The 15651-nt window shown below is 46.9% G+C and overlaps 1 protein-coding gene across 2 annotated transcripts in view; it reads right to left on the reverse strand.

The window, feature by feature from the left end:
• The window catches only part of atad1b (ATPase family AAA domain containing 1b), a 73512-nt gene extending 58616 nt beyond the window's left edge, over positions 1-14896 (reverse strand). Inside the window, exons 1-2 of one of the 2 annotated variants that reach the window (XM_072478958.1) lie at positions 14830-14896; positions 12005-12192 (exon numbers count right to left, since the gene is read on the reverse strand). In XM_072478958.1, the coding sequence (XP_072335059.1) occupies positions 12005-12178 (174 nt within the window). In that variant the 5' untranslated portion in view covers positions 12179-12192; positions 14830-14896. Of the gene's footprint in view, positions 1-12004; positions 12193-14210; positions 14248-14829 lie in introns of those variants that run through there. The other variant, XM_072478957.1, reaches the window with a different exon arrangement.
• Between the last annotated feature and the right edge of the window lie 755 nt (positions 14897-15651).

Genomic DNA, 15651 nt, shown 5'->3' on the forward strand with positions numbered 1-15651 from the left:
CATTTCTCCTTGATCTTCACCACCCACTCGCCTCCCTGCTCCCCCAGCCATTTATATATATCCCCAATTCTTCCCTCCCCTTCCACATCCGGAAGCAGCAATCGCTCCAGCAGGGTGTATCCCGGCAATCTAGGGCACCCTTCCAGACCTTTCATGCAAAGTCCCTAAACTGTAGATACCTGAACTCACTACCCATCGGCAGCTCTACCCTCCCCCTTAGCTCCTCCAGACTGGCGAACCCTTCCTCCAAATACAAATCCCTCACCTTGACCAGCCCCACTTCCCTCCACCTCCTGTATACACTATCCATCCCCCCCGCTCAAACCCATGATTCTCGCACAACGGCGTTAGCACCGACATCCCTTCTACCCTAAAATGCCTCCTCAGCTGATTCCATATCTTCACCGCGAGCTGCACCACTGGGCTCCCTGAATACCTACTCGGAGCCATTGGCAATGCTGCCGTCACCATAGCCCTGAAACTAGACCCCTTACAAGATTCCTCCTCCATTCTAACCCACTCTGCCCCTTCTCCTTCCCACCACCGCCGCACCTTGTCCACATTCGCCGCCCAATAATAATGAAGCAAGTTTGGCAATGCCAACACCCCCTGCTGCCTCTGTAGCAGGGTCCTCCCCACCCTCGGCACCTTCCCCGCCCATACAAAGTCTAAGATGATTGTGTCCGCTTTCCAAAAAAAGGCCTTTGGTATAAAGATCGAGAGAGCCTGAAAGATAAACAAGAACCTCGGCAGAATATTCATTTTCACCACTTGGACCCTCCCCGCCAACGTTAAGTGCAGTGTATCCCACCTCTTAAGATCCTCCCTGGCCTCCTCATCCAGCTTCGTTAAGTTCCACTTATCGAGCCCCGTCCATTCCCTCGCTACCTGAATCCCCAAGGACCTAAACCTATCCCTTGCTACCGTAAATGGCATCCCCCCTAAATTAGCCCGCTGTGCCAGCTCATTCACCGGGTATAACTCGCTTTTCCCGACATTCAGCTTGTACCCCGAGAACCCTCCAAACCTCCCCAATAGGCCCATAATCCTTCCCATACTCTCCAACGGATCCGAAACCTCCAGCAAGAGATCATCGGCATAGAGTGACACCCGATGCTCACTCTGTCCCCTCATTATCCCCTACCACTCTGCCGACCCCCCCCCCCCCCCCCCCCCCCTCGTATCCCTATGTAAGTCAAAGCTTCATGAGCTCATATCATTCATCCTCACCTTCGCTCTTGGCGCCACATACAGCAACTGCACCCATGCCACGAATCTCGGCCCGAACCCAAACCTCCCCAAAACTTCGAACAAGTACCACCACTCCACCCGATCAATGGTTCCTCCGCATCCATGGACACCACCACCTCCGGTACCAGAGCTCTCGACGGATTCATCACCACATTCAACAGCCGTCTTATATTGCTCGCGAGCTGCCTGCCCTTCACGAAGCCCATTTGATCTTCTGCAACCATCCCGGGACACAATCCTCCATCCTTCCCGCAAACAACTTAGCCAATACTTTCACATCAGTGTTCAATAGTGATATGGGTCTATATGACCCACATTCCACCGGATCCTTCCCTTTTTTGGGGATTAGTATGATTACTGCCGCTTCATCGTCTCCGGCAACTCCCCCTTCTCCAGTGCTTCATTAAACACCCCCAACAGATGTGGTGCCAGGTTCGCTGCAAATTCCTTATAAAATTCTGCTGGGTACCCATCCGGCCCAGGGGCCTTCCCCGACTTCATACCCCTGATACGATCCAGCACCTCCCTCAGCCCCAGGGGCTCCTCCAACGCCTGCCTCTTTGCTTCCTCCACCTGGGGAAATTCCAGCTCGTCCAGAAACCGCCCCCTGTCCCCCTCCTCTCCTCCTAGGTCTGTCTTATAAAGTCCCTGGTAATACTCTCCAAATGCCTCATTTATCTTCCCTGGCTCTGACACCAGATCTCCAGCCCCAGTCCGGATCTTCAATATTTCCCTGGATGCAGCCTGCCTCCGCAGCTGGTGCACCAGCATGCGGCTCGCCTTCTCCCCATACTCATATTGCACCCCTCTTGCCCTGCACAGTTGCCCTACCACCCTCCCCGTTGTCAGCCTGTCAAATTGCCCCTGCAACTTTTTCCTCCTCACCAATCCCTCCATGGTGGGCACCCTCAAATATTTCCTGTCCACCTCCACTATCTCGCTCACTAGACGCTCATGTTCCGCCCTCCTTTCCTTATTCGCACGAACTGTAAATGAGATAATTTCTCCCCGGACCACTGCCTTCAGTGCTTCCCAAAAAATGCCCGCCGACACCTCCCCATTTTGAATGAGCTCCACATAATCCCTAATCGCCAACCGCACCTTATCACAAAAACCTCCATCCGCCAACAACCCCCGAGTCAAACCTCCACCCCGGTCTCTGCTCTCGGCCCGTACTGAACCGAATATCCAGCCAGTGGGGTGCATGGTCTGAGATAACTAACCCCGCATACTCTGCCCCCTTCACCCAAACCAAAATCTCCCAACTCACCACAAAGTAATCAATCCTCAAATACACCTTATAGACGTGTGAAAAGAAGAAATACTCCCTTCCCCCTGGGTTCTGAAAGCACCATGGATCCACCATACCCATCCTCTCCATAAACCCCACAGCTCCCTTGCCATTCGTACCCTACCCATCGACCTGGGGTTCGATCTATCCACCCTCGGCTCCAGGACACAGTTAAAGTCTCCTCCCATGATCAACTGGTACGTGGCCAAGTCCAGGATTGCTGCCAGCAACCCCATCATAAAACCCACATCATCTCAATTTGGGGCACACACATTTACCAACACTACCGGTGCCCCTTCCAATACCCCACTCACAATCACATATCTTCCACCCAGATCCCTCACCTCCTTCGCACTCACAAATCCCATTTTTTTGCTCATTAAAATCGCCACACCCCTCGATTTCGAATCAAACACCCGAGTGAAAAACCTGCCCATCCACCCCTTCCTTAACCTAACCTGGTCCTTCACACGGAGGTGTGTCTCCTGCAAAAAGACCACCCCCGCTTTCAAGTCCGGAGGTGCGCGAACACAGTATTACGGTGGCAGAAAGGACGTTTAATGAGGACTCGTCTACTGGGGTAGTATGGGCTAAGGTTAGAAACAGGAAAGGAGAGGTCACCCTGTTAGGGGTTTTCTATAGGCCTCCGAAAAGTTCCAGAGATGTAGAGGAAAGGATTGCAAAGATGCTTCTGGATAGGAGCGAAAGCACCAGGGTTGTTGTTATGGGGGACTTTAACTTTCCAAATATTGACTGGAAACGCTATAGTTCGAGTACTTTAGATGGGTCCGTTTTTGTCCAATGTGTGCAGGAGGGTTTCCTGACTCAGTATGTAGATAGACCAAGGAGAGGCGAGGCCATTTTGGATTTGGTACTGGGTAATGAACCAGGTCAGGTGTTAGATTTGGAGGTAGGTGAGCACTTTGGTGATAGTGACCACAATTCGATTACGTTTACTTCAGTGATGGAAAGGGATAGGTATATACGGCAGGGCAAGAGTTATATCTGGGGGAAAGGCAATTATTATGCGATGAGGCAAGACTTAGGATGCATCGGATGGAGAGGAAAACTGCAGGGGATGGGCACAATGGAAATGTGGAGCTTGTTCAAGAAACAGCTACTGCGTGTCCTTGATAAGTATGTACCTGTCAGGCAGGGAGGAAGTGGTCAAGCAAGGGAACCGTAGTTTAGTAAAGCAGTCGAAACATTTGTCCAGAGGAAGAAGGAGGCTTATGTAAAGATGAGACATGAAGGTTCAGTTAGGGCGCTCAAGAGTTACAAGTTAGCTCTCTCTTTAGGTCCTTCCTAGCTAAGAAGAGCCAGGAGGGGACATGAGAAGTATTTGGCAGGTAGGATCAAGGATAACCCTAAAGCTTTCTATAGATATGTCAGGAATAAAAGAATGACTAGGGTAAGAGTAGGGCCAGTCAAGGACAAGCGGGAAGTTGTGCGTGGAGTCCGAGGAGATAGGAGAGGTGCTAAATGAATATTTTTCGTCAGTATTCACACAGGAAAAAGATAGTGTTGTCGAGGAGAATACTGAGATTCAGACTACTAGACTAGAAGGGCTTGAGGTTCATAAGGAGGAGGCGTTAGCAATTCTGAAAAGTGTGGAAATAGATAAGTCCCCAGGGCCAGATGGGATTTATCCTAGGACTCTCTGGGAAGCTATGGAGGAGATTGCTGAGCCTTTGGCTTTGACCTTGAAGTCATCTTTGTCTACAGGAATAGTGCCAGAAGACCGGAGGATAGCAGATGTTGCCCCCTTGTTCAAGAAGGGAAGTAGAGACAACCCCGGTAACAATAGACCAGTGAGCCTTACTTCTGTTGTGGGCAAAATCTTGGAAAGGTTTATAAGAGATAGGGTGCATAATCACCTGGAAAGGAATAATTTGATTAGAGATAGTCAACACGATTTGGTGAAGGGTAGGTCGTGCCTCACAAACCTTATTGAGTTCTTTGAGAAGGTGACCAAACAGGTGGATGAGGGTAAAGCAGTTGATGTGGTGTATATGGATTTCAGTAAAGCGTTTGATAAGGTTCCCCATGGTAGGCTATTTCAGAAAATACGGAGGCATGGGATTCAGGGTGATTTAGCAGTTTGGATCAGAAATTGGCTAGCTGGAAGAAGACAAAGGGTGGTGGTTGATGGGACATGTTCAGACTGGAATCCAGTTACAGATCTGTTTTGGGGCCACTGCTGTTTGTCATTTTTATAAATGACCTGGAGGAGGGCGTAGAAGGATGGGTGAGTAAATTTGCAGATTACACTAAAGTCGGTGGAGTTGTGGACAGTGCGGAAGGATGTTACAAGTTACAGAGGGACATAGATAAGCTGCAGCGCTGGGCTGAGAGGTGGCAAATGGAGTTTAATGCAGAAAAGTGTGAGGTGATTCATTTTGGAAGGAATAACAGGAACACAGAGTACTGGGCTAATGGTAAGATTCTTGGCAGTGTGGATGAGCAGAGAGATCTCAGTGTCCATGTACATAGATCCTTGAAAGTTGCCACCCAGGTTGAGAGGGTTGTTAAGAAGGCGTACGGTGTATTAGCTTTTATTGGTAGAGGGATTGAGTTTCGGAGCCATGAGGTCATGCTGCAGCTGTACAAAACTCGGGTGCGGCCGCATTTGGAGTATTGCGGCAATTCTGGTCGCCGCATTATAGGAAGGATGTGGAAGCATTGGAAAGGGTGCAGAGGAGATTTACCAGAATGTTGGCTGGTATGGAGGGAAGATATTATGAGGAAAGGCTGAGTGACTTGGAGCTGTTTTCATTAGAGAGAAGAAGGTTAAGAGGTGACTTAATTGAGGCATACAAGATGATCAGAGGATTGGATAGGGTGGACAGTGAGAGCCTCCTCCCTCGGATGGTGATGTATAGCACGAGGGGACATAGCTTTAAATTGAGGGGAGATAGATATAAGACAGATGTCAGAGGTAGGTTCTTTACTCAGCGAGTAGTAAGGGTGTGGAATGCCCTGCCTGCAACAGTAGTGGACTCGCCAACACGAAGTGCATTCAAATGGTCATTGAATAGACATATGGATGATAAGGGAATAGTGTAGATGGGCTTTAGAGTTTCACAGATCGGCGCAACATCGAAGGCCGAAGGGCCTGTACTGTGCTGTAATGTTCTATGTTCTAACACCCGCAACCTTTTAACCGGCCCGTTCAGCCCCCGGACGTTCCACGTTACCACCCTTCCCGGAGGCTTGCGCCTCCAATCCCCTCTACCGTCCGTCATCTTCCCCACTTAACGCCTGCCCCTTTAATTCCTCTGTACGTAGCCCATCCCAGATGGTCCCTTTCTTTGATGTCATCTCTCACCCCCTGCCTCGTCGCAAACCCTCCCCCCACCCCGCCCGCTTTCCCCCTTCCCCCCGGCCACCCCTCGTGGTCTTCTCCCCCACCACCTCACTTCCGTTCACCAGCATAACCTGCTAGCGCGGCTGCCCCTGCCCAAAGGCACATCCTAATGACATCCCCCTCCCTCTCCCCCCCACTCATCAGCTCAAAGGCAGCTCCCTGCTGACCTTACCCTCCCCCACCCAAACAAGGACGTCTCCTGAACTCCAGGCAGCCATCTCCAAAAGCAAACAAACAGATGTTAAACACAAACAGTCCCATAAAACAGGAGGGGGGGGATGGGAACATCCATTCCCACACAAACCTTTCACACCTACAACTCCTTCCAGTCTCAATATTGAACAGAAACCCCCCCACCCACAAAAAAAGGCAAAAATCCCCCAATCCTTACACCCACTTCAAACATGCTCCCGACCATTACATAGTGCAAGCACCCCAGTTCCCAAGCATTGTCCACTCAGTTCTCCCCCAGATTATGCTCCTTAGTGAAGTCTTCGGCCACTTCTGGGGTTTCGAAATAATACTCCCGGCCTCCGAACGTCAGTATAATTTCGCCGGGTACAGCACCCCAAACCGGATCTGCCGCCGGTACAGCACCGCCTTGGCCTTGTTGAAACCTGCCTGCCGTTTTACCAACTCAGCTCCGATGTCCTGATAAATCCGGACGTTATTTCCCTCCCAGTCGCAGCGACGCTTCTCCCTGGTCCACCCAAGAGAATTTTCTCTTTCTCCACAAATTTATGGAGCCTCACGATCACCGCCCGCAGCGGCTCCCCAGCTCTAGGTTTCTGCCTCAGAGACCTATGCGCTCGGTCCACTTCAGGTGCCTTATCCAGCACCCCTTCTGCCACCAGCCCCGCCAACATCCTCGAGACGTACCTCACGGCACTCACACCTTCCGCTCCTTCAGGCAGACCCACTATTCGCAGGTTCTGTCTTCTCGAGGTATTTTCCTGCTCCTCAACCTTTGCCCTGAACGTCTTATAAAGGTCTCCGAGGAGCCCCACCTCCGCCTCCAGAGCCACCACACTTCCGAATCTGGGGCCCTGCACCTCCAAACACCTCTCCATCCGCTCCAAAGTACTCTTCAGGGGTGCCACAGATTCTGCAATGGCCTTTGCATGATCCTCACGCATGTCTTTCCTCTGCTTATGGAATTCCTCCTTGATAAAAGTCATCAGTTCCTGTATCTGGGGCTTGCCACTTGCCCCTCCCCCGCCTGCATGCTGGAAGAGGCTGTTGCTGCAGCACCAGACTGTTTCAACTTTCCAGCCAAATTTCTCACTGTTTTCTGCTGGGTCTGGCGATCAGAGGACATACCATTCCAGGGGTAAACTATTCCTCTAACATTCACCTACGCCTTTTCATCAAAATTCCACCCAGATGTGTGTGAAAAGAGCCCTTTTCTGTGACCACTCACTCCATGGTCACAACCGGAAGTCAAAGCATATCCTTCTTTAGACAGATAAAATCAAAGACTGCATGTATATATAATTAAATATTTTAACTTGGAATCTATAAATAAATCTCCATTTCCATAATGAAATAGTTCTAACGACTTGGCACAAGGCAACTTTACAGTAATGAGTCTCACATCGATCGCCCTTTAAAAAAATTAATTACAAGCAATTCACACTGTCTACATGTTTTGGTTTTGTTCTGCTTATTTGAGATATTTACCCCCCTCAATACTTATGTTTAAAGGAGTGCTGACAAACATGGCAGGATACAGACTTCCAAAGGTCCCACTGTGCAACAAGGAGAATTGACAAATTAATTCTGCACCATCGATAACCATCAGATAAAGAACACTTTAATTGGGGTGGCACGGTGGCGCATGGTTAGCACTGCTGCATCGCTGCGCTGAGGACCCGGGTTCGATCCCGGCCCTGGGTCACTGACCGTGTGAAGTTTGCAAATTCTCCCGTGTCTGCGTGGGTCTCACCATTGCTGAGTGAGGCCACCGGATGCTTGTTGCTATGTTGTTCTTCCTCAGCCAGATTTGGGCTCAGTGTGATGGCACCAGCAGAACCAGCCAGAATAACTGCGCCAGCTCCTCCAATCCCTCTCTCCCGCCCTTGTTGCTCCACCAATCATAAGACTTTGTCCATGGAGGAAAAGGAAGAACAGGAGAGGGAATTTGTGAATGGACGGGCAGCTGCTCAGATTCAGTCTCTCCCACGTAAGCGGTGACTTCCCTCTCATTTGTCACCCACTTCATTTATTCTTGAATGATTTTTTGGGGGTTTTCAAGGGTGAATGCTCTAGCGTATTTTGAACCCTGCTTGCAAGAGTTAAAAGAAAAACAGAAACTAACAAACATAGAGCTCATTTTCCAGAGAACTTTCTGGACAATGGCGGACTTTAAGTTTAGTTACCGTGGGGATTTACATGAATGCATGCACGGGTTGCACAATGAGACAGAAGGACCATTTTAAACTGGTTCAGGGGTTATTCACGGACATAAAAGTAGCCGGGTCACTAAAAGAACTCTCCTGCTTTCTTCAAAAAATGTCATGGTACTGTTTGCATCCACCTAAGCAGGTGCCTAATATTTCATATGAAAGATCCCTGTGACAGTGGAGCACTCCATCATTGGTGATAATCTGGCTGCCTCTAATATACCTTGTTAGTTTACTATATCCTGGGCAGCACAGTGGCGCAGTGGTTAGCTCTGGTGCCTCACAGTGCCGAGGTCGGGGGTCGATCCCAGATCTGGGTCACTGTCCATGTGGAGTTTGCACATTTTCCCCACGTTTGCATGGGTTTTGTCCCCAGAACCCAAAGATTTGCAGGTAGGTGGATTGGCCACGCTAAATTGCCCCTCAATTGGAAGAAAATGAATACGGTACTCTAAATTTAGTTCACTATATCCTATATTATATTTCAGAAAGCCAGTTGATGACGGATAGAACTGGAGACAACCTGTGCATATTCTAAACATTTGCAAATTTACACATCGAGAGCAAACATCCCCAACCCCAACAACCTCATGGAGCCGTAGCAGAACTGCAGTAAATGAGAATCGGGGGAAGCTCTCCACTGGTTGGAATCATACCTAGCTCAAATAAAGCTGTTTTGGTTGTTGGAGGCCAATCATCTCAGTCTCTTTTTTTGAAATTTTAGAGTACCCAATTATTGTTTTCCAATTAAGAGGCAATTTAGCATGACCAAGCCACCTTCCCTGCACATCTTTGGATTGTAGGGCGAGACCCGCGCAGACAGGGGGAGCAAATTCCACACGGACAGTGACCTAGGTCCAGGATCAAACCGGGGCCCTTGATACCGCAGTGCTAACCACTGAGCCACCCCCAATCAGTCTCAAGACATCGCTGCAGGAATTTTGCAGGATAGTGTCCTAGGTTCAACCATCGTCTGCTGTTTCAATGACCTTCCCTCTATCATATAGGTCAGAATTGAGGATGTTCACTGATGTTTGCACAATGTTCAGTGCCATTCACAACTGCGCAGATACTGAAGCAATCCATGCCTCCATGCAGTCAGACCTGTACATTCAGTTTTGGGATTACTTTGCGTAATACAAGTGTCAGGAAATTATCATCTCCATTAAGAGAATTGACACATCCCCTTGACATTCAAGGTCATTACCATCATCAAATTGCATACTACCGACATCCTTGGGGGAATAACATCAAACAGAAACTGAACTGGACCAACCATATAAACACGATGGCTACAAGAGCAGTCAGAGGCAGGGCATTCTGCAACAAATGACTCACTTCCCGACTCCTTAAAGCCTTTCAATAATCTATGACGCAAAAGCCAGGAGCATGATTGAATACTCTCTTCCTGCCTGGATGAGTGTAGCTTTAACACAAGAAACTTGATATTATCGAAGACAAAACAGTCCGCTTAATTGACATTCCATCCACCGCCTTAAACATTCATGCACATTGACAGTGTTGTACACTCTACAGGATGCATACAGCAACTGGTCAAGGATTCTTCAACAGCACCAACAAAACCTGTGACCACGACTACCTGGGAAAACAAGGGCAGCAAATGCATAGGAACATCCACCTCCAAGTTCTCTTCTCAACCACACACCATCCTGGCTTGTAATTATTATTTTATAAATTTTCAGTACCCAATTATTTTTTCCAATTAAGGGCCAATTTAGCATGGCCAGTCCACCTACCTTGCACATTTTTGGATTGTGGGTGTGAAACCAATGCAGCCACGGGGAGAATATGCAAACTCCACACAATGAGCTGGGTCCGGGGCCGAACCCGAGTCCTCAGCGCAGTGAGGAAGCAGTGCTAACCACTGCGCCGCCCCTCTGACTTGTAATTATATTGCTGTTTCTTCACTGTTGCTAGAGTACTTCCTCCCTAACAGACTGCGCGTGTACCTTCACCATATGGATTGCAGCTATTCAAGGAGGCAGCTCACCACCACCTTCTGAAGAGCAATCAGGGATGGAAAATAAATGCAGGCCTCACCAGTGATGTCTACATCCCATGAATGTATAAAAAGTATTTCCTCACTTATACTGAGGAATGCAAGAGATCTGTAATTGTGTTTTCTGTTTTCCAGAGCTTCATTCATTGAGGTCAACTGATTGCCTTTCAGCCATTTCATGGCCAAGAATGCCATGAATGGGGTGTGGCCATCGCCAACAGTTGCCACAAAACCAGGAACTAATAAACAGCTGATAAGTTTGTCCCTTGCCAGCCAATCCGGTTTTAGAATGGAGCCAGACTAGGAAAAACTTTCAATATGACTATTAATCACCTCAAGAGATAGAGTAAATTAACTCAATGGTGACTATTCACATCACTCTACCAAAATGAAGAAAATTTTAAATGTTTGAAATATTAAAAATACTGTAACAAAAAAAATGATGATCCATGAATGCAATAAACCATTAACCGTCTTATCAAATATCTAGTAGAGGGTACACACTTGTGTAGCCATCTGGGATGGCCACGTCCCGATTACAAAATGGACACTTGCAAAGAATGCAGGGAAAATTGGACAATACTAAGAAACGAGCAGGTGCAAGGTCTGTCTGTTGATTAGAACCTTAGCTGTCAGACAGGACAGAAACTGCTAAGCCATCTACATACTAATGAGCCATCTCTGGAGACAAAAGGGAAACATTTAGATGCACAATGTTAAGGCAGATACCCAGGCGCCAGAAGAGACAAAAACAAAGCAGACCAACAGTCACCTAGGACACGCCCAGCAATCAGGGAACCACCCCTCTATTGGAGGAAGATCGATACGACTGATTGGGAAAGGCCCAATTAATTGACGCCAAGTTCAAGGCCCGCCCAAAGGCGCACAAAGCCCTTTTTAGTATAAAAGCAGCTACATCAGACCAAGTAAGTTCCAAGTCAACGCACGCTATGAGATAGACACTCCTAGTTGCTACCCTGCAAACAGCTCAACCCAGCAGCCTCAGAACCAAGCAACGGCCATTGTTCCTCTGACTGAGTGGGCACCCGAAGCTAAAGTTAGGCTTTAGTTATAGTGGTAATTTAGTTTGTAGAGTTTATGCATGAGTAGATTTGACTGTGTGTAAATAAATGAGCATTGCTTTTGAACTTACTAACTGGTGTATCGAGTCATTGATCAGTATTCGGTTCTGAACCTTGTGGCAGTGTCGAAAGATACCTGGCGACTCTTGAGCAAACGTAATTAAACAGAGCCAAATTAAGAATCACAGCCAAAGTTAGCAACACTTGTCATTTTCTTTTTGACCATGTAACCATTGTCAAACACAAGTCAACATTCTCACGCAATTTGCTGAGACAGTTTCTGGTTATTAGGTCGTGCAGTAGTATAATTTTCTGAAACACCTCTCTCCACTATAATGCCATTTTTAATATATCAGCATGTTCATCAACTGGCTGTAGGTAATGTCATAATTAATTTACAGCTGAAAGAGGTCTTAACTGATGAGCGTCCAGTTCATCTAATTTATGAAAACATTTCAAATCACTCTCTCAGCTGATCATAACATATATGCCAATGTCTAAGCATAAAGAATGTTCAGGAAAGGCTAAAATATTGCAAAATGCCTTCAGATTGTTGTGGGTGCACTATAAATTATAAAATAGAATACCAACCTGCTTCTGTGCTTCCATCTTTTGTTTTCTTGTTGGATCAATGGCATCCACCATCCATTTGATAGTGTAGTACGTTACTGCACCAAATATCGTCAGGCGAAAAATTAAACCAACTATTTCATTTCGTGACAGAGGTCGAGTCAAAGATTCCGTAGGGATTTCTTTTAAAACCATCTTTACTGCTAGATCTAAAGGTAACAAAAAAAGTTTTCATTTGTTCACTCCCATATTATTTCCTAGTTGTAGCATCCAAAGGTTACTGTGTATAATGAGCTCAATTTCATTTAACTTATGTATATGTAATATCAGGGCCTAGTTTTAAGGCCGATTAAATTGGTATCCTAAATTAAAGAATTGGGCACTTTGAATTAAAACCACAGCCCGCACCGGCAAGAAGCTTGCAGAATCCAAATACACAGCCACCAGACAAGCTGTCGGAACATGTCTGGCCCTGTCCCATTCAATCACCTATCAAAGATCATTGCACTCTACTGACACCCAGCAGGAGGTCATGGTACCCCATTGAAATGCACAGGTCTATTGTCTGTAGCCCAGATCGAGCCAAACATTCCGTGTATGGGAACAGGTCATGTGCAGCCCACACCAGCAGAGATGGGACACCTGGGGCGGGGCAGGGCAGGGCAGAAGGAAGGAGGCAAACAAGGAAGAAACAGCCAGCGAGAATCACCTTTGCAAAGAAGAACCGGAGGGACTCGGGGATCAGTTTCACAGCATACCAAACCACCTTTGCAGGTATTGTTGAATCCTGGGTGTTTCTTGTATATATAGATAATTTACAGGTGAACTATATTTAATAAAGTGTGTTGCATTATATCGGTGTCCGTACTTGGTTCTCATAAAGACACCTGGGTAAACTTTGACTAAGGAGATGGTTGAAGTATCTGAATTGGACAGATACAACAGGACCAAGATTTATGAAATGGTATTAATACTACACTAACTTCACTGGCTCCGTTTTTTAGCTGGTATAAACTATTCATGCCTCATTTTGTCTCAACTCTTAATAGAACTTGACTGGCATGTACTTTTTTCCCCTTTTTAATGGTAAATTAAAATCAGTCAAAGGTTTCATGCCCAGCACATGGTCAGCCTTTCTCCCCTTATTTTTGTCCAATGATCCTTCAGCTTACTGTATTCATATTTTGGGCATGAAAGAGCACATTACTTGCATACCAGCGACATTTACAATTGGGTGCAATACTCATAGCCCTATTTGCACTGTAACAGAAAAATATCTATATTTAGATAAGTAATTGAAACTTTTGTTTTCCTGTTCCACACCACTTTGACAATATAGAGCTATACAAATAAAAGTTACACTTTTGCAAAGGGAGAAACTTTTAAAACTTGACAACATTTCAGCTTAAATGGCACTGCTGCCTCACGGCGCTGAGGTCCCAGGTTTGATCCCGGCCCTGGGTCACTGTCCATGTGCAGTTTGCACATTCTCCCATGTTTGCTTGGGTTTCAGCCCCACAACATAAGATGTACAGGGTAGGTGGATTTGCCACGCTAAATTGAAAAAATTAATTGGGTACTCTGAATTTATTTTAAAAAGTTTTCAGTTTAAAAATACTTGAATGGATCACAACCAGCAACCATACTTGAAATATTGCTGCTAAGTTTGAATAAGTCCTAAAACAATCAACAACATGATCCTATTTTGCTTTTGCATCAAAATGGGACCAGCTTCTGAAAAGGAATCCTCCCTGGCCATCAGATGTCTAAGTGTATGGCACGATTTTTTTTCTACTCTATTTCCCCGTCCTGTTTTCTCAGCTGTTACTATTACACAGGCCACTTTGTGCTAACAAATGCGCAGATAAACAATGTTTTCACATAGACTGTCTACTTTACTCTACCGAAGGTCTCCCAGAAATTAAGGCAGTATCTTGTTGTACTGTATGCTGCCTCAATGCAATTAACCATCAGTACAAAAACCATTCATTAAAACAAATGGTAATTCCTGCTTCTATGGTGAACACTGAGTTAGTCAATGTCGAAGAGCAATAGGAATTAATACAACGTATTAAATTAGTCTTCACATTTGAGTCATAATCTGAAGTACAATGTCCAGTAAACAGGAAGGGATTGTGTTAGATATAGGCAAAATTAAGCAAATTTGAGGCACTGAAGTTGCTGTGTCACGGTGACATAGTTTTATTGTTAGTGTTTTTCATTATACATTTGATTGAAACGAAACCCATCTCCATATACTGGACTTTCACTTTCGTCTTATCATTGCTGGTCACATCTCTTGAGGTAGATGGTTTCAAGGAGTAGCTGGTTTCAAGGAGACTTGGATAGTGTGTGTGTCTCCCCCCACCCACCCCGCCAAAGGGTTTAATCTGCGAACAGCTGGAGTTTATTCCTTGGGATCGTTTCCCGGTAAAGAAAATCACATTGCCACTAAGCACCCTCCTGAGTTCGGCTAGTTCACCTTCCCTTTCGGTTCTTCCAACCCTTGAATGAACAGGGTAACATCAGGTATAATTTTAGTCAAAGTCAACTTCACGGCCATATTACATATTCTTCAAGGTTAAACTCCGAACTGGGTGAGATTCCTTCAATGACCCTCAGAGGCCAAAGCCGGCAAGGCCTAGTCGGATGGATGGGTGTGGAGGCACCGCCCGCACCCCTTCTACCCGGCGCCCGAGAAAGGCAGCACAAACGACCTCTCCCCTCCCCTCCCCCTCAAACCGGCCGGCAGCCACCACCTTCCCGTTCCCGGAACTCACTCGCCCCTACACGTGAGGGAAGGACATTCGGGCCGCCCGCTCTTTCCCAGACACACACAAACTCACCTGGCGCTGACCGCTCAAACAAGAGAGCTCTGACCTCCTTCCCCCCACTTCCGCTTCCGCGTCCGTTCCAACACAACTGAACAGGAAACACTGAGCTCTGACGGTAGTTCCGCAGGATTCATTTACCCTCAACTGAAATCCTCCTTCTTCAGGTAACATATGCCCAAAGAGGTCGTTGACGACCCTGGATCGGTCCGTAGTTATGCTTGGCAAGTACTGCAGTGGTTTGCCGTTGCCCTTCTGCAGTATGGTGGGCCCGGAGAAACTCTTTTATGTTCTTTCCCCCTACCATCAGGCATATTGAACGGATTTGCAGGCTGATAGCTGTTTGGCCACATTATGAATAAAATAAATAAATAAGTAATCTTTATTGTCACAAGTAGGTTTACATTAACACTGCAATGAAGTTACTGTGAAAAGCCCCTAGTCGCCACATTCCAGCGCCTGTTCAGGTGCACGGAGGGAGAATTCAGAATTTTCAGCTGGTACAGGAATTGAACCTGCACTGCTGGTCTTGTTCTGCACAAACCAGCTGTCGAGCCTACTGAGCTAAACCAGGAGTGGGCACATGAATCACAGAATTGGTACAGCACAGGAGCCCATCGCATCTGCACCAGCTTTGATAGCCAATACACCTAGTGCCATTCCTGCGCCTTCTCACTCTAACCTTGCACATTCTTCCTTTTCAAATAATAGTCTAATTCCCCTCAGTGCCTTTATTGAACCTGCCTCCACCACACCCTCAGGCTCATTCCAGATCTTAACCCTAACCAAAATACAGCAGTCGGGGTGCTTTATAAGGTCACAGACTCCAACTCTGAT

Source organism: Scyliorhinus torazame, chromosome 16 (assembly GCF_047496885.1).
Source record: "Scyliorhinus torazame isolate Kashiwa2021f chromosome 16, sScyTor2.1, whole genome shotgun sequence".
NCBI classification, from domain to species: Eukaryota; Metazoa; Chordata; class Chondrichthyes; order Carcharhiniformes; family Scyliorhinidae; genus Scyliorhinus; species Scyliorhinus torazame.